The sequence below is a fragment of the Sinohyriopsis cumingii genome, chromosome 11, assembly GCF_028554795.1.
Source record: "Sinohyriopsis cumingii isolate HCF-2022 chromosome 11, ASM2855479v2, whole genome shotgun sequence".
NCBI classification, from domain to species: Eukaryota; Metazoa; Mollusca; class Bivalvia; order Unionida; family Unionidae; genus Sinohyriopsis; species Sinohyriopsis cumingii.
This window is the reverse complement of record NC_142971.1, coordinates 33,586,743-33,605,459: the sequence shown is the minus strand read 5'-3', so window position 1 is coordinate 33,605,459 and position 18,717 is coordinate 33,586,743. Positions and strand designations below refer to the sequence as shown.

The following is an 18,717-nucleotide window of genomic DNA, read 5'->3' as shown; positions in this document are numbered from 1 at the left end:
CAGAAGGATAATTTTTGTTGAAATTCATGGCTTTTTAAAGCATCCATAAAATTCAGAAAAATTGATGACAAATGAAATTCATCATATTTAATTGTAAGATGTGTTGTCTGCAGTTTTAACAGAAAGTACATATGTCAAAGATGGTTTCCACTTGTCCACATATGTATTTACTATATTAGGTCATAGGTCAACTTCCTGCTGAGGGTCAGGAGTTTAACATTCAGTGGTCTCCCTTGGACAGTCCATCTGCTGTGTTTGGAGATATTCATTGGAAAACACTGGTGCATAGGCCAACTAAAGAAAGGATCCATCCCAAATATGGTAACTGAAACAAAATTGTCTTTGTATTTTTGTCTACACTGGATGGCAAGACATGGGTATTATTTTTGTAACTATTGTTGCTTTTCGACTGAAACTTTAGGACACGAACACTGCATGTCTAAGATTTATAACTGATATTTTAGGATCTTTCTTGACAACATAACACCATTTTTTTCTTTTTAAGCTTGACTGTCTGCACTTGTCCAAACCTCTATCCAATGTCTGTTGTTCTTTTTGTCCATTGGGAGAAACTTGTAAGAAAGATCACATAAAAACTGCTCAAGATAGACAAAGTAAATTTTTTATGTATTTTTTTTTGTCCATGTGCAGATGTCAGATTTTCAGGCAATTGCAGCAAGTATTCAGCCTTTTTTGTGCATGTTTTTGAACATTGTGCTTTTGGTTTGGTGTTTTAAGGTAAAATATATTATTTTCTGCCAAGACAGCTGAAAGAAAGTGTTTTGGCCAAGGACACACAACTGTAATGGATACAGGCTGGTCTAATGGTAGGATTGAACTAAGAATTTTTTTGTTGACAATAATCTTGTTAGCCTGTTTAGAAAAAGTTTGGTAGACAGATTTCCATTAATATGGAAAATAACTGTTTAGATCTTGCCCATTACTTTTCATTGTTTTACGTATTTTCTAGATTAAGAAAAAATGAAAAATCTGTTGGCAAAATTCCATGAGCTAGGCAGTGAAATTTGATAGGCATATTTGTATTCATGACTCAATTGTCTTAGATTTTTTGATGACCTGCCATATATGTTTCTAGTGGGGGAAAAAAACAAGTCCATTCAGGTTTCCCATGCACTTGTCTACATTACATGTATGTACAGTAAGCAGTGATATATTTCAACATGGTAGCAGTGATATATTTCAACATGGTAGGTCACAGAAAACTATTGAGTGAAACCATTGTATCTCTGATTCAGGAAAGTTATAACAATGTTTTAATGGTACATCATGGATTAGAAATTTAGCCCTCTCCATTTTGAAAATTTTTAAAAAGATTTTGGAAGCACGGTAATTTGGAAAACAAACCTCATACTAGAAAACAAGCAGAGCAGGAATAAACGTTTGCAGATTGTAAAAGTGAACCATGGGAAGTTGTTGCTGGAAACAACCAACATGTAGAATGTGTTTATATGCCTCAAAGTATATCAAGGGGAACTGTCCAGTGACATTTACAATTGTTGAGATTTTTGCAAAGAACTCTACCAAAAAAAATCAGGCATGCTTGAAAAAGGGAAAATCATTCATGATGTAGCGAAAGGTTACATAGAGTATTGAGGGTGATTGGAAGAAAGTATTATTGACTGATCAGATGTCCAGTGTTGTGAAACCTGATGAAAAATTAAACTGTTGCGAAAGAACTGTGGGATATGGGAAGACTACTGTCTTGCTTACCTCAGCATTGGTCCTGACAAACAGTTGAAATTGATGATGTGGGCGTGTTGTTTTTTTTAAACCTTTAATGGTGTTTGTAATTTTCGCTCTGTAAATGATAACATGAACAGGATCCAGACCTTAACCCAAGAGAAAATATTTGCCTATTGTTGAAATGTGATGTAAGGGCTGTTCCATTTAAACATATATAATTAGCACACACCATCCCCCCAAACAAATATTTCTGGTAGGTGAATGAAATTTGCAATGCATTTGTAGTCATCTTGATTAGATTTTCCAGCAATTATTACAGTATTTAAAAAAAATTCACTTTTGAGTTTTGGGTACTTAGACAAGGTAGGAGTTGGCATCTCAGCATACACATGTAATGGACACTTTACCACATAAACTGCCCAAGATGTTTGACTGTAATCTTTGTATAGTTCTTTGTAGGTAAATATTAGCTGACATTTTATATTCAGAAAAAGTTGAAACAGTATTTAACCTAAGTTCTTTCAAATATTTAATTTTCTTATTCATCTTTACAGTTATTGTGAATTTACTCGTTTGTGTCCGGTATGTTTTCATCAGTTTTATGCTTGCTTTCAATTATGAATCGGAAGACCCAATAAACAATGGTTTTTATATGGAAACAATTGTACCCATGTCTCATTCCAAAAAATTTCATTTCTGCAAAAGCAAAAAAATAAAATTGAATGTGTTACAATTTTGTCCATCCGTGCAAACACAAGTCCGTTGTTTTTTGCCCATTGTATCATTACCAGAATTTGAAGTAGCTTGCATTGAGGTAGTGAATAAACAGGTCAGTTTTGGGCTCTAATGGAAAACAGTCTTGGTCATAGGGACTGAAAGAAAAAGACATTTTCCACAGAATTACATGTATACCAGATACCAGGACCAAACTCTGTAAATTTATTTGCATCTGACATAAGAAAGACATATGTTAATTATTGGCATCGAAAGGTTGATGCTTAAAATCATAGTGAATGTAACAAGAAAAATGATTTCCTCATAATGTCCTTGGTTCTTTATAATGTACTTTACCAAATTTAACGGATGGCTTGCATGTGAGATGAGGAAGACACCTATTAATCTGGAGTCAAAATGTCAGAGTTCAGGGGAACAGAGACTGAAACAAGGTTAAAAGATTTCCACAGAACTACTCTAGTTCTTTGCCACATCCCTCACTAATCTTTGTAGATGGCTTACATTTGAGACAAGTTTCTGAGCCAAATGCCCACTAATCTTTGTAGATGGCTTACATTTGAGACAAGTTTCTGAGCCAAATGCCCACTAATCTTTGTAGATGGCTTACATTTGAGACAAGTTTCTGAGCCAAATGCTCACTAATCCTTGTAGATAGCTTACATTTGAGACAAGTTTCTGAGCCAAATGCTCACTAATCCTTGTAGATAGTTTGCATTTGAGACAAGGTTTTGGGCTACATGCCTCACTAATCTGTTGATAGTTTGCATTTGAGACAAGTAGGACACATTAAGGTCAAAATCCAGATTAAAATGACTCCAAGAAGGAAAGTAAAATAACTGAAGTCCTATGCCACAAACCATGACCAGACTTGTTAATGGCTTGCATTTGAGACAAGAAAGAAATCAATAACTTTTGGGGCTAATAGATGAGAGGTCACCAAGACTGAAAGAAAATGGTTTTACAAATTGACTTGAATTTTGTCTCTTTTACCTTGACAAAATGTTGTGGATGGCTTGGATTTGAGACCATGATGATACCTACTGATGTTGGATTTGTAAAGTCTAATATCCTAGAAATGAAACAGGGTTTTACATATAAAAGGTATAATAATGTTAGGTAGGTGTATAATATACTATTTACAGCATTGTTGTTTTTAAATAATAATGCAGCTGCCACATGGCAGATGTACTATGTACCATTTACAGCACTATTGTTTTTAATTAGTTTCACTCTACTGTTCTTTTTATCATTATGTGTAAAGTTCTTGGATAAAAAGTGAAACTTAAGTATTAAACACTTAAATATTTGTATTATCTCTATACTTGAAAACAAAGTTGTTGTGGGGTTTAACGCCATTTTTCAGCACACGATAAGCTATGCATGGTGGCCAGTATTAATAGTGGAGGAAGAACCCAGGAAAACCCCAGGAAGAACCACCAACCCACGAGAAGTTACTGGCAAGCTTTCTCACATAGCCACATTGGTTGAATCCTAGACTTGAACCCACGCAGACAGAGGTGAGATGACAGCGATCCGTAACGGAGAGCGCTTTAGACCACTCGGCCACTCGGGGGCCCCCAAAAACAAAGTAAAGACTATGTAATTATGCCTTGTGCATATGTGAGTTTGTGAATAGACCATGTTGCATTTCTGCTAAGGATAGAGATTTCACCATTAGAATAAACTTGGAATTTTAACAAATCTGCAGATGTAATGCCATTTCTGAGTTGCTGAACATAAACCTATCTGGTAGTAGAATCCACAATATGCAGCCAGAAACTCTGCCCCTCCCCCCCCCATGTGATAATATAACTATCCCAGTGATGCAGTGCCACATTGTCAGCTATTTTTTGACAAAGTTTTACAATACATATTGTTTCCAGATTTACTGATATACAAAGTGGTTTTACTATTTTAATCTTTCTACTGACGCCTTACTTTTTAAATTTGCACCATTAGAACCACATATACGTGTCAGCAGTCTTAAGATGATCAGGTAGCTTTGAAAATATGGATTCATCTGTAAGGTATGGCTTGGACAATTTTGCCATCTTGTATTAGATGACTGAGTGAAGGAGTGGTTATGGATACTGCATTTGTTTGCATATAATGTGTACCTGACTATAAATAGTATACAACCAGATCTGTCATTGCATAATATACCAGCAGATTACACTGTTAACTTGAAATCTCAAGTAGAACAAACAGCTCGACCATTTTGCAAGGACAGATCAAGCTCAAGCTTTTAGCTGAGTCCTAAATGGACAATACGCCAGTGACTTCTGAGCCTTTTCCCAAGAAGTAATGGCAGCTCATTGTAGCATTGCTATTATTAGCAATGGATGATGTTGATATTTTTCCTGCACGCTATTCTTATTTGTTATATTATGAATAATTTGTCAACAAACTGTCATCCTTTCACATTATTTGTTAATCTTTTGAGGAAAAATATTAAAAGCTTTCCTAAAATGAATTGAGTAATGTAAAGTTCAGTTTAATATAAATCCCTTTTTTCTTATGGCCCTTTGATCAATAATGGTGATAGCTAATACACTTATACTCAACTGGCTCATGGGTTTAAGTGGGTTAAAATGCACTTCAAACAGCATTAAATATAATTTTATAAAATATAAACATTTATTTCAGTACTATATTGATCAGTAGCCACATACATAGAAATATAAAAATGACTTACTAGTATTTCCTGTTTAGAAACAAGTCTCGGATCTAGCGGATAATAGTTACCACTGTCTTGGGGTCCTTGTAATCAAATGATTTCTAATCAAACAAAAAAAGACTCTATCAGGATATGCAACGCTTAGAATTTTTTCTATTGTCCATACATACTGCCTTAAATAAACACATCAAAATAGACAATGACTTGCACACTGATGTGACAGGTAGCCATGTTAATTATCTGAACATAGCTAATTAGTGTTTAATGGATATTTAGTGTACAGGGCATTAAAAGGTAAGCACCTGTTTGACTAACATGTAATAGTACTAGCCAGAACTGACAAATTAAACACAAATCTGGAAATATCAAAATATGTTTATATAATCCATGTTTTTGTTTAAATTTCAGGTTGTTTTTATATTTTACTTCAGACCAATTGGAGTTTTGTGATGACTAGTTAGATTTATTTTGGTTTAATTCAATGGCACTTTTAACACATTATTTTCTGTTTCATGCTAAATGCCTTTCACAAAACACACCAAGACAACCAGTTCTGGTTGGCTTGGGAAGGTATTGAACCTGTGATCCTTGGATTACAGGTCTGTATATAAGAACTTTGCTTGCAGAATTTGGAAGAATTAGCCCGAGCTGTTAATACAGAATATGACCTGTTATTCAATTGTAGCAAAGTTTAACCAAATGCATCAGAAACAGGTGTAGCTTCTGTTGGTTGGTAAAACATCCAGTTGATTAAATCTTAAAGTTGACAAATTGTTTGGTGATAAACATAGTACTTCTTTTCTAGAGAATGTCATATAATATTGCTAACCAGGCTTAAAAAGAAATGTAAGTATAAGATTTTGCATGGAGATTTTGGAAAGAGGCACAAGTAGAAAAAGTTCACTTTAGGGCCTTTTCACTTGTTTCCTAAACCCCACTTTGGACTTTGTCATCTACTGGATAAATCACAGTGAATCTAAGACAGTTAATTTTGCTTCATGCTCGCTTGTCCATTTGATGAAGGAGTCAAGGTCATTGTCATAGAAAATTTGAATTAAGTTTATATTAAAGCAATTTTATGTGCATATATCTCCAGACACTTTTATAAATTTTGCTCATATGCATGTTGAATCATTAAAAAGCTAACATAAAAAAATCATTCTATGGCATATCATATTGGTGTGCTCTTTTCACCTTGTTGCCAAGGTGACATTCATAGAATAGTTGCATATGAAATTTTGTTAGGGTATTTTTGCTAAAACTGCTTAGTTTGCTTGTATTTCCTAAACCCCGCAATGGATTCTGTTCATACTTACAGTGAATCATTATGAATCTAAGACAATTCATTCTAGAGCATGTATGCTTGCCCTTTTGACCTTGGAAAAATTTGCATTTAGGTTTTGGTTCAAGTTTTATTTTATTGGCTTTTATTTTCTAAACCCCTTGATGGATTTTGTCCATACTTTGTAGGAATCATTATGAAACTTGTGCAATTCATCCTGTGACATGCTTGCATGTTGCTTTTACCTTGTGTTCATGGTCATAGTCATATTGTTTTAGGTTTTTGGTAAAATTAATTTTTCTTATTTTTACTTCCATGTACTAAACCCCTTGTTGGATTATTTTGTTGATACTTGTGAGGAATCATTTTAAAGCAAAGACACTTCCTTTTGCAGCATGCACACTCACCTTTAGACCTTGTTTCATGTCATACATTTTACATGACTGCTTCCATTGTGGGCTTGACATGAAGGCCTAAGACATTTTTAATGCTAATCTTACATGATATTGCTTCTTTTTCACAGATGCATTAGATTATGAAAGTGTTTTTATCAAACCAGCCAAAGCTGAACAGTCCTCAGGATCTCTGGTTGTGTTCCCTCATGGTGAGTTTACTCTAAAATCTTTATCCTAGATTTTAACACAGTGGTTAGAGCCTTCTTTCTCTTAGATAAAGGCATTGTTTCCTCCTGTTTTCATGCATTCTTCCTGAATGTCTCCAATGTTTTATTGGCATAATTTCTTAAAATTAATCCTGAAAAATCTTTGGGTAAATGCAGATATGCTATTTTCAGTGTTTAGTATGGACACAAAAATGGCAGCCTTCAAAAATTTAATTCATAGGTCATTTAAAGGATGTAAAGGAATAAAAACTAAGCCAGTCACCCACCCCACCTATTTTCAGAATTGTGGCTAATCAGGATATACCATATACACTCGTGTATAAGCTCATTTGCATATAAGCCACCTCTTCCCAAACTGAATAGATAAAACCATTAAAAAGTTTTTGACCCGCACATAAGCCGATCCATAATTCCTTCACTACATCACAAGATGCACAAAGTGAGCTAAAAACGCATTTATTTAAGCAAATCACATTATTAAAATATTATCATCAAACCTAATGAAAATGAAAGTTAATGTGGATATTGAAAGTCAAAAACAAAGCTAAAAATGATTAATCTTAAATGTTAAGTCTTAATTTAAATAATAAAATCCTCATACTAAAATCCTGAATTATAATGCTTCTTTCACTTAGAATCCTTCAAAATCTGGCTTATTATCTGAATTGCCAAACAGTTGGCTTCCGTTATGGGCAAGCTGTCATCGTAGACTTCATCATTGTCATTAGAATCTTCTGATAGTGTCCTTCTCATCATTGTCTGAATCAAATATGGCATCATCCTCAGTGCCATCCATGGCATTGCTGATACAGCACTTTCAAAAGGATTTGGCAATTCCCTATTTATACTTCATCCTATAATATTTTCATGGTTGGTTGGTTATCAGTTTGTATTGAATAATTATTTATTATTGTTTATTTTTTTTACTACTGGTAGCTTGATTCAGTGAACAGAAATATGATTGGTTGTCAATGTGTACATCATTCACGCATGTATGTCAGTTATAACAATGACCACTACCTAATCTCATTAAACAATACATTAGAGTCAGTATGGAATAGTAAATTCATTGGCATTGTGCAACAAAACAAACCCATTATCCCTGAGGATTAGGCATTCCAGTAGTTACTGTTCAACTCTCTACTGCTGATACACCACTTTGCTTTGTACAACAACTAAACAATAGTAGAAGACACACATTGATGGTGTGTACTCAGTTTTTTGGTACATCAGGTGTGCTTTTAACAGAATCTAGATGGCTGCCTTTTACTTCCAAACACACCTGTCAAAGAAATCCCACAATTTATATTATTAACAATTAATCACACTGACTTGTATGTTGCTACTTGCCTGTTATGTAATCTTCCTTGGCATGTGTGCAACACAAACCCCTATGGAGCCTCTCACTATGATTGCTTTAAGACTATCATATGTGTATTCTTACTCTTGGTACCAAAATGTTTCTGTCATAAATACTTTCAGAATCCTAATTCGTAGCTCTTTTTATTTAGATTCTTTCCATATCAACACTGAAATAAGCTAGTATGCATTTGTTAGGTACCGTAGAGTTGAATGATCACTCATTAGTTGAGGATTAAACTCTTGATTATGATGGTAATGCCTCTTTTTCATTCATTATCCTACCTGTAAAGTTAGAAAAAAGTACTTGTTTCACTTCAAGACAGTACATATCATATGAGCCATGTGGCATCATTAAGCATGTCATCTTGTCTTTGGCAATCTACAATAACAATAAATAATGGTAATTGAGAAGAAAAGCTTTACAATTTTCAATTTACTATCTTGTGATTTTCACAAGAAGAGTTGTGATGTACTGTTGGTTCTAGGTGAAAATGGTGCCTATCAGACATGCCCTCAAACAGTCAACATGGCTGCTAAGATGGCCATTTTAAAAATCATATTATCAATACTCTTTCTGGATGGATGGTCATATTGACATGAGGTTTTCATTTAAAGACTTAAGACAATGTTTAGTGGGTCGTAAATGAAAATGGTACCAATCTAACATCCAATATGGCCATGATGAAAAACATGTCACTACTCCTAAATGGATGGTCATATCTGGATGGCATACCTGCCATAACATGCCATGTCACACGTAAAACAATTTTGGCATTTCAGAACCCTTGATATTGTTGTGTTTTGCAAATCACAGTTTTCAGGAATCTTAACCACAAAGTTTTTTTCAGTTGTCTGGAAATATGGCAGTTATGATATGGGGTTTTCACCAAAAGACTTATGATGGCTACTTGCTACTAATTGAAAATTGTGATGATCTGACCTTCAACATATCTGCCGAATCTTGTTATCACTATTAATCCGAAACAGATGGCCATAGCTAAATGTGGTTTTCACCAGAAAACATCTTATCCTGTTTAGTTGGTTCTAAATGTTGATTTGACATACAGTATGGTCAACATGGTGGCCATCTTGAAAATCTTATCATGACTTCTCTACAACAGATGGCTTTAACAATACAAGTTTTTTCATTAAAAGACTTGCAGTGATATCTAGTTGGTCCTGAATGAAAATAGTGCCAATTAGACACATGTCTTTTGAACATGATAATTCAAACATAAGAACATAGTTTTGTTACTCCCATTTAGTATTTTGGAGTTTCTGAGCAGTATCAGAGATGGTTTCAATACTCGGCAGTTAAAAAGACTAAAATTTACTTCTCTTGTATTCCTGGAAGTTCTTTTTTGGTTAGCAAAGCATCAGTCCCATCGAAGGACTCTTAACTTTTTTCTGCTGTTAAGGACACAACCTTGTTGGAGTATACCGCAATGTAAGGCTCTCACTTTGTAACACATATTGCTTATATGGTGCCCAGCAGCAGCATTATACAGAGGGGAAAACTATTAACCTTGATGCTGGTAATATAGTGGGGTGTGGCATTATACAGAGGGAACACTTAAACTTTATGCTGGTAATATACAGTGGGATATTGCATTATACAGAAGGAACACTATTAAACTTTATGATAGTAATACACAATGGCATATGGCATGGCATGTACAGTCGAGCATAGTTCATTATGGAGACACCACATTGTACAGAATCATTGTTAATAATAATACAGAGGCAGAAAAATAATAAATGTTTTATTAGGTATTGGTACTGTTTATTTCAGGTGGGCCTCACTCAGTTTTTACCACAGATTTCATGCTGTATGCTGCCTTATTTTGTCAGAGTGGCTTCTCTGTGCTTATGGGTTTGTATGGGTTTGACTTTTCTGCTTTTATGCTCTGTTAATTTACTAAAAATATACAGTATTGTTATAGCTGTTGAATAATTAAGTAGGGCCCTGTATCGAGATCCAGAAGTCTAAAGTAACCACCATTTCCATCTGTCTGTCCACCCATTAAGTATCATTTAAGATCACACACTAATCAATGTGCTCATTGAGACCCATTAGTCCGTAATCCTCAGAGACAGTCATATATATTAAACAGGGTGGGTGTATAATGTACTGTTCACTATACCATCAAAATTTAATATTGTTAGCATCATTTTATAGTATTACAATTTTAGGACTCTGATTTTGCAGCTCTGGCCATCTTTGCAAAGCATAACTGGCACATACATTCCAATATTTATAGTAACTATAGTAACTAAAACAACTTGAATAAAGGGATAGATTTAGGTGGCAAAATTGACTACTGGTATATCATAAATTATAGTTACTTTAAAATATTATATGATGTATAACATAAAATAATATGTGCTAACTCGACAGTGCTATTTAATGAATTCTCTGTATACATTTCCTTAGCAATTGTTGAGCATTATTTAAGAATGTTTTTACATAGATTTCCTGATGTTTGCACATATTTATTAAAATTTATGCAGGGGATAGTGTTATTGTATTTAGCATTGGAATATCATAAAACATAATGTTTATCAGTCTTACTTGTAAGTTCGTAGATCCAGCATATAGATTATATCATTCCTGTTTCATAAGGGTCTCTGCATATCAGCTAATCTTGGAATTTCCTTAGCCCATAATGTGCCAGGAAGTCATAATTTGTACACATTACTAATTTCAGTGAATTACCGTGGCTCATTAGGTTTTGGTGATGACAGTGTGTTCTCCCTGCTAGGAAATGTTGGTGACCAGGATGTCAAAGATGTTCAGGTGAAGTCAGAACTTCAATCTTATTTTATGGGAATGGTATTTATGAGTAAGAATTCTCCTAGCTCTAGATAGTGGGTTTGAGCTAGTTTGCAACATGGCTTGTATATAGGATGAAATTAATGTATTTGTAAATAACAGCCAACAGCTGCAAACAGCAGACCCAGAAGTGGCATTGCATTAAGTGCTGTTAGATCAGGCTTTGTTTTGTTTTTTTTTGTTTTTTTTTGTACAATTAATTTCAAGCAAACAGGGTAGACTATGATCTGCTGGTGTATTATGTTATCAGTGTCAATGCTGGTGTATTATGTTATCAGTGTCAATGCTGGTGTATTATGTTGTCAGTGTCATGCTGGTGTATTATGTTATCAGTGTCAATGCTGGTGTATTATGTTATCAGTGTCAATGCTGGTGTATTATGTTGTCAGTGTCATGCTGGTGTATTATGTTATCAGTGTCATGCTGGTGTATTATGTTGTCAGTGTCAATGCTGGTGTATTATGTTATCAGTGTCAATGATGGTGTATTATGTTATCAGTGTCATGCTGGTGTATTATGTTATCAGTGTCATGCTGGTGTATTATGTTATCAGTGTCATGCTGGTGTATTATGTTATCAGTGTCAGTGATGGTGTATTATGTTATCAGTGTCAGTGATGGTGTATTATGTTATCAGTGTCAATGCTGGTGTATTATGTTGTCAGTGTCATGCTGGTGTATTATGTTGTCAGTGTCATGCTGGTGTATTATGTTGTCAGTGTCAGTGCTGGTGTATTATGTTATCAGTGTCAGTGATGGTGTATTATGTTATCAGTGTCAGTGCTGGTGTATTATGTTGTCAGTGTCAATGCTTTGCACAGTTATATTTATTCAGGAATGAATACATCATCTTATAATCTAGATATGTTACATTCATCATGGTAGAAGTTTAATTGAAATTGTAGGTCTGGCCCTGTATTTGATATAGGTCTGGCCCTGTATTCAATGTAGATCTGGCCCTGTATTTGATGTAGGTCTGGCCCTGTATTCAGTGTAGATCTGGCCCTCTATTTGATGTAGGTCTGGCCCTGTATTTGATATAGGTCTGGCCATGTATTCAATGTAGGTCTGGCCCTGTATTCAATGTAGGTCTGGCCCTGTATTCGATGTAGGTCTGGCCCTGTATTTGATGTAGATCTGGCCATGTATTCAATGTAGATCTGGCCCTGTATTTGATGTAGGTCTGGCCCTGTATTCAATGTAGATCTGGCCCTGTATTTGATGTAGGTCTGGCCCTGTATTCAGTGTAGATCTGGCCCTGTATTTGATGTAGGTCTGGCCCTGTATTTGATGTAGATCTGGCCCTGTATTTGATGTAGGTCTGGCCCTGTATTCGATGTAGGTCTGGCTCTGTATTCATTGTAGATCTGGCCCTGTATTTGATGTAGATCTGGCCCTGTATTTGATGTAGGTCTGGCCCTGTGTTCAATGTAGACCTGGCCCTGTATTTGATGTAGATCTGGCCCTGTATTTGATGTAGGTGTGGCCCTGTATTCAATGTAGATCTGGCCCTGTATTCGATGTAGGTCTGGCTGTGTATTCAATGTAGGTCTGGCCCTGTATTTGATGTTGATCTGGCCCCGTATTCAGTGTATGTCTGGCCATGTATTCAATGTATGTCTGGCCCTGTATTTGATGTAGGTCTGGCCCTGTATTCAATGTAGGTGTGGCCCTGTATTCGATGTAGGTCTGGCCCTGTATTTGATGTAGGTGTGGCCCTGTATTCGATGAAGGTCTGGCCCTGTATTCAATGTATGTCTGGCCATGTATTCAATGTAGGTCTGGCCCTGTATTTGATGTAGGTCTGGCCCTGTATTCAATGCAGATCTGGCCCTGTATTTGATGTAGGTCTGACCCTGTATTTGATGTAGATCTGGCCCTGAATTTGATGTAGGTCTGGCTGTGTATTCAATGTAGGTCTGGCTGTGTATTCAATGTAGGTCTGGCCCTGTATTTGATGTAGATCTGGCCCTGTATTTGATGTAGGTCTGGCCATGTATTCAATGTTGATCTGGCCCTGTATTTGATGTAGGTCTGGCCCTGTATTCAATGTAGATCTGGCCCTGTATTTGATGTAGGTCTGGCCCTGTATTCAGTGTAGATCTGGCCCTCTATTTGATGTAGGTCTGGCCCTGTATTTGATATAGGTCTGGCCCTGTATTCAATGTAGGTCTGGCCCTGTATTCGATGTAGGTCTGGCCCTGTATTTGATGTAGGTGTGGCCCTGTATTCGATGAAGGTCTGGCCCTGTATTCAATGTATGTCTGGCCATGTATTCAATGTAGGTCTTGCCCTGTATTCAATGTAGGTCTGGCCCTGTATTCAATGCAGATCTGGCCCTGTATTTGATGTAGGTCTGGCCCTGTATTTGATGTAGATCTGGCCCTGTATTTGATGTAGGTCTGGCTGTGTATTCAATGTAGGTCTGGCTGTGTATTCAATGTAGGTCTGGCCCTGTATTTGATGTAGGTCTGGCCCTGTATTCAATGTTGATCTGGCCCTGTATTTGATGTAGGTCTGGCCCTGTATTCAATGTAGGTCTGACCCTGTATTTGATGTAGGTCTGGCCCTGTATTTGATGTAGGTGTGGCCCTGTATTCAATGTACGTCTGGCCATGTATTCAATGTAGGTCTGGCCCTGTATTTGATGTAGGTCTGGCCCTGTATTCAGTGTAGATCTGGCCCTGTATTTGATGTAGGTCTGGCCCTGTATTTGATGTAGGTCTGGCCCTGTATTCAATGTAGATCTGGCCCTGTATTTGATGTAGGTCTGGCCCTGTATTCAATGTAGACCTGGCCCTATATTTGATGTAGATCTGGCCCTGTATTTGATGTAGGTCTGGCTGTGTATTCAATGTAGATCTGGCCCTGTATTCGATGTAGGTCTGGCTGTGTATTCAATGTAGGTCTGGCCCTCTATTTGATGTTGATCTGGCCCCGTATTCAGTGTATGTCTGGCCATGTATTCAATGTATGTCTGGCCCTGTATTTGATGTAGGTCTGGCCCTGTATTCAATGTATGTCTGGCCCTGTATTCGATGTAGGTCTGGCCCTGTATTTGATGTAGGTGTGGCCCTGTATTCGATGTAGGTCTGGCCCTGTATTCAATGTATGTCTGGCCATGTATTCAATGTAGGTCTGGCCCTGTATTCAATGTAGGTCTGGCCCTGTATTTGATGTAGGTCTGGCCCTGTATTCAATGCAGATCTGGCCCTGTATTTAATGTAGGTCTGGCCCTGTATTTGATGTAGATCTGGCCCTGTATTTGATGTAGGTCTGGCCCTGTATTCAATGTTGATCTGGCCCTGTATTTGATGTAGGTCTGGCCCTGTATTCAATGTAGGTCTGGGCCTGTATTTGATGTAGGTGTGGCCCTGTATTTGATGTAGGTGTGGCCCTGTATTCGATGTAGGTCTGGCCTTGTATTCAATGTATGTCTGGCCCTGTATTTGATGTAGGTCTGGCCCTGTATTCAATGTAGGTTTGGCCCACTATTCGATGTAGGTCTGGCTCTGTATTCAATGTAGGTCTGGCCATGTATTCAATGTAGGTCTGGCCCTGTATTTGATGTAGATCTGGCCCTGTATTTGATGTAGGTCTGGCCCTGTATTCAGTGTAGATCTGGCCCTGTATTTGATGTAGGTCTGGCCCTGTATTCAATGTAGATCTGGCCCTCTATTTGATGTAGGTCTGGCCCTGTATTTGATGTAGATCTGGCCCTGTATTTGATGTAGGTGTGGCCCTGTATTCAATGTAGGTCTGGCCCTGTATTCGGTGTAGATCTGGCCCTGTATTTGATGTAGGTCTGGCCCTGTATTCAATGTAGGTCTGGCCATGTATTCAGTGTAGTTCTGGCCATGTATTCAATGTAGGTTTGGCCCAGTATTCGATGTATGTCTGGCCCTGTATTCAATGTAGGTCTGGCCATGTATTCAATGTTGATCTGGCCCTGTATTTGATGTAGGTCAGGCCCAGTGTTTGATGCAGGTCTGGCTCTGTATTTGACGTAAGTCTGTCCCCATATTTGATGTATTTCTGGCCCTGTATTCAATGTATGTCTGGCCCTGTATTTGATGTAGGTCTGGCCTTGTATTCAATGTAGGTCTGGCCATGTATTCAATGTTGATCTGGCCCTGTATTTGATGTAGGTCTGGCCTTGTATTCAATGTAGGTCTGGACATGTATTCAATGTTGATCTGGCCCTGTATTTGATGTAGGTCTGGCTGTGTATTCAATGTAGGTCTGGCCCTGTATTTGATGTAGATCTGGCCCTGTATTTGATGGTAGTCTGGCCCTGTATTCAGTGCTGATCTGGCCCTGTATTTGATGTAGGTCTGGCTGTGTATTCAATGTAGGTCTGGCCCTGTATTTGATGTTGATCTGGCCCCGTATTCAGTGTATGTCTGGCCATGTATTCAATGTATGTCTGGCCCTGTATTTGATGTAGGTCTGGCCCTGTATTCAATGTAGGTCTGGCCCTGTATTTGATGTAGGTGTGACCCTGTATTCGATGAAGGTCTGGCCCTGTATTCAATGTATGTCTGGCCATGTATTCAATGTAGGTCTGGCCCTGTATTCAATGCAGATCTGGCCCTGTATTTGATGTAGGTCTGACCCTGTATTTGATGTAGATCTGGCCCTGAATTTGATGTAGGTCTGGCTGTGTATTCAATGTAGATCTGGCTGTGTATTCAATGTAGGTCTGGCCCTGTATTTGATGTAGATCTGGCCCTGTATTTGATGTAGGTCTGGCCATGTATTCAATGTTGATCTGGCCCTGTATTTGATGTAGGTCTGGCCCTGTATTCAATGTAGATCTGGCCCTGTATTTGATGTAGGTCTGGCCCTGTATTCAGTGTAGATCTGGCCCTCTATTTGATGTAGGTCTGGCCCTGTATTTGATATAGATCTGGCCCTGTATTCAATGTAGGTCTGGCCCTGTATTCGATGTAGGTCTGGCCCTGTATTTGATGTAGGTCTGGCCCTGTATTCGATGAAGGTCTGGCCCTGTATTCAATGTATGTCTGGCCATGTATTCAATGTAGGTCTGGCCCTGTATTCAATGTAGGTCTGGCCCTGTATTTGATGTATGTCTGGCCCTGTATTCAATGCAGATCTGGCCCTGTATTTGATGTAGGTCTGGCCCTGTATTTGATGTAGATCTGGCCCTGTATTTGATGTAGGTCTGGCTGTGTATTCAATGTAGGTCTGGCTGTGTATTCAATGTAGGTCTGGCCCTGTATTTGATGTAGGTCTGGCCCTGTATTCAATGTTGATCTGGCCCTGTATTTGATGTAGGTCAGGCCCTGTATTCAATGTAGGTCTGACCCTGTATTTGATGTAGGTCTGGCCCTGTATTTGATGTAGGTGTGGCCCTGTATTCGATGTAGGTCTGGCCCTGTATTCAATGTAGGTCTGGCCATGTATTCAATGTAGGTCTGGCCCTGTATTTGATGTAGATCTGGCCCTGTATTCAGTGTAGATCTGGCCCTGTATTTGATGTAGGTCTGGCCCTGTATTTGATGTAGGTCTGGCCCTGTATTCAATGTAGATCTGGCCCTGTATTTGATGTAGATCTGGCCCTGTATTTGATGTAGGTCTGGCCCTGTATTCAATGTAGACCTGGCCCTATATTTGATGTAGATCTGGCCCTGTATTTGATGTAGGTCTGGCTGTGTATTCAATGTAGATCTGGCCCTGTATTTGATGTAGGTCTGGCTGTGTATTCAATGTAGGTCTGGCCCTCTATTTGATGTTGATCTGGCCCCGTATTCAGTGTATGTCTGGCCATGTATTCAATGTATGTCTGGCCCTGTATTTGATGTAGGTCTGGCCCTGTATTCAATGTATGTCTGGCCCTGTATTCGATGTAGGTCTGGCCCTGTATTTGATGTAGGTGTGGCCCTGTATTCGATGTAGGTCTGGCCCTGTATTCAATGTATGTCTGGCCATGTATTCAATGTAGGTCTGGCCCTGTATTCAATGTAGGTCTGGCCCTGTATTTGATGTAGGTCTGGCCCTGTATTCAATGCAGATCTGGCCCTGTATTTGATGTAGATCTGGCCCTGTATTTGATGTAGGTCTGGCTGTGTATTCAATGTAGGTCTGGCCCTGTATTTGATGTAGATCTGGCCCTGTATTTGATGTAGGTCTGGCCCTGTATTCAATGTTGATCTGGCCCTGTATTTGATGTAGGTCTGGCCCTGTATTCAATGTAGGTCTGGCCCTGTATTTGATGTAGGTGTGGCCCTGTATTTGATGTAGGTGTGGCCCTGTATTCGATGTAGGTCTGGCCCTGTATTCAATGTATGTCTGGCCCTGTATTTGATGTAGGTCTGGCCCTGTATTGAATGTAGGTCTGGCCCTGTATTTGATGTAGATCTGGCCCTGTATTTGATGTAGGTCTGGCCCTGTATTTGATGTAGATCTGGCCCTGTATTTGATGTAGGTGTGGCCCTGTATTCGATGTAGGTCTGGCCCTGTATTCAGTGTATGTCTGGCCATGTATTCCGTGAAGTTCTGGCCATGTATTCAATGTAGGTTTGGCCCACTATTCGATGTAGGTCTGGCTCTGTATTCAATGTAGGTCTGGCCATGTATTCAATGTAGGTCTGGCCCTGTATTTGATGTAGATCTGGCCCTGTATTTGATGTAGGTCTGGCCCTGTATTCAGTGTAGATCTGGCCCTGTATTTGATGTAGGTCTGGCCCTGTATTCAATGTAGATCTGGCCCTCTATTTGATGTAGGTCTGGCCCTGTATTTGATGTAGATCTGGCCCAGTATTTGATGTAGGTGTGGCCCTGTATTCAATGTAGGTCTGGCCCTGTATTCGGTGTAGATCTGGCCCTGTATTTGATGTAGGTCTGGCCCTGTATTCAATGTAGGTCTGGCCATGTATTCAGTGTAGTTCTGGCCATGTATTCAATGTAGGTTTGGCCCAGTATTCGATGTATGTCTGGCCCTGTATTCAATGTAGGTCTGGCCATGTATTCAATGTTGATCTGGCCCTGTATTTGATGTAGGTCAGGCCCAGTGTTTGATGCAGGTCTGGCTCTGTATTTGACGTAAGTCTGTTCCCATATTTGATGTATTTCTGGCCCTGTATTCAATGTATGTCTGGCCCTGTATTTGATATAGGTCTGGCCTTGTATTCAATGTAGGTCTGGCCATGTATTCAATGTTGATCTGGCCCTGTATTTGATGTAGGTCTGGCCTTGTATTCAATGTAGGTCTGGCCATGTATTCAATGTTGATCTGGCCCTGTATTTGATGTAGGTCTGGCTGTGTATTCAATGTAGGTCTGGCCCTGTATTTGATGTAGATCTGGCCCTGTATTTGATGGTAGTCTGGCCCTGTATTCAGTGCTGATCTGGCCCTGTATTTGATGTAGGTCTGGCTGTGTATTCAATGTAGGTCTGGCCCTGTATTTGATGTTGATCTGGCCCCGTATTCAGTGTATGTCTGGCCATGTATTCAATGTATGTCTGGCCCTGTATTTGATG

The 18,717-nt window shown here is 38.4% G+C and overlaps 1 protein-coding gene across 3 annotated transcripts in view; it reads left to right on the top strand.

The window, feature by feature from the left end:
* Positions 1-18,717, top strand: part of LOC149787884 (acylamino-acid-releasing enzyme-like) — an 81,422-nt gene that overhangs the window by 43,543 nt on the left and 19,162 nt on the right. For all 3 annotated transcript variants that reach the window (XM_089974121.1, XM_089974120.1, XM_089974122.1), the window contains exons 14-17: positions 180-321; positions 6,922-7,002; positions 10,175-10,255; positions 11,091-11,179. In XM_089974121.1, coding sequence (XP_089830247.1) covers positions 180-321; positions 6,922-7,002; positions 10,175-10,255; positions 11,091-11,179 — 393 coding nt within the window. The remainder of the gene's footprint in view (positions 1-179; positions 322-6,921; positions 7,003-10,174; positions 10,256-11,090; positions 11,180-18,717) is intronic.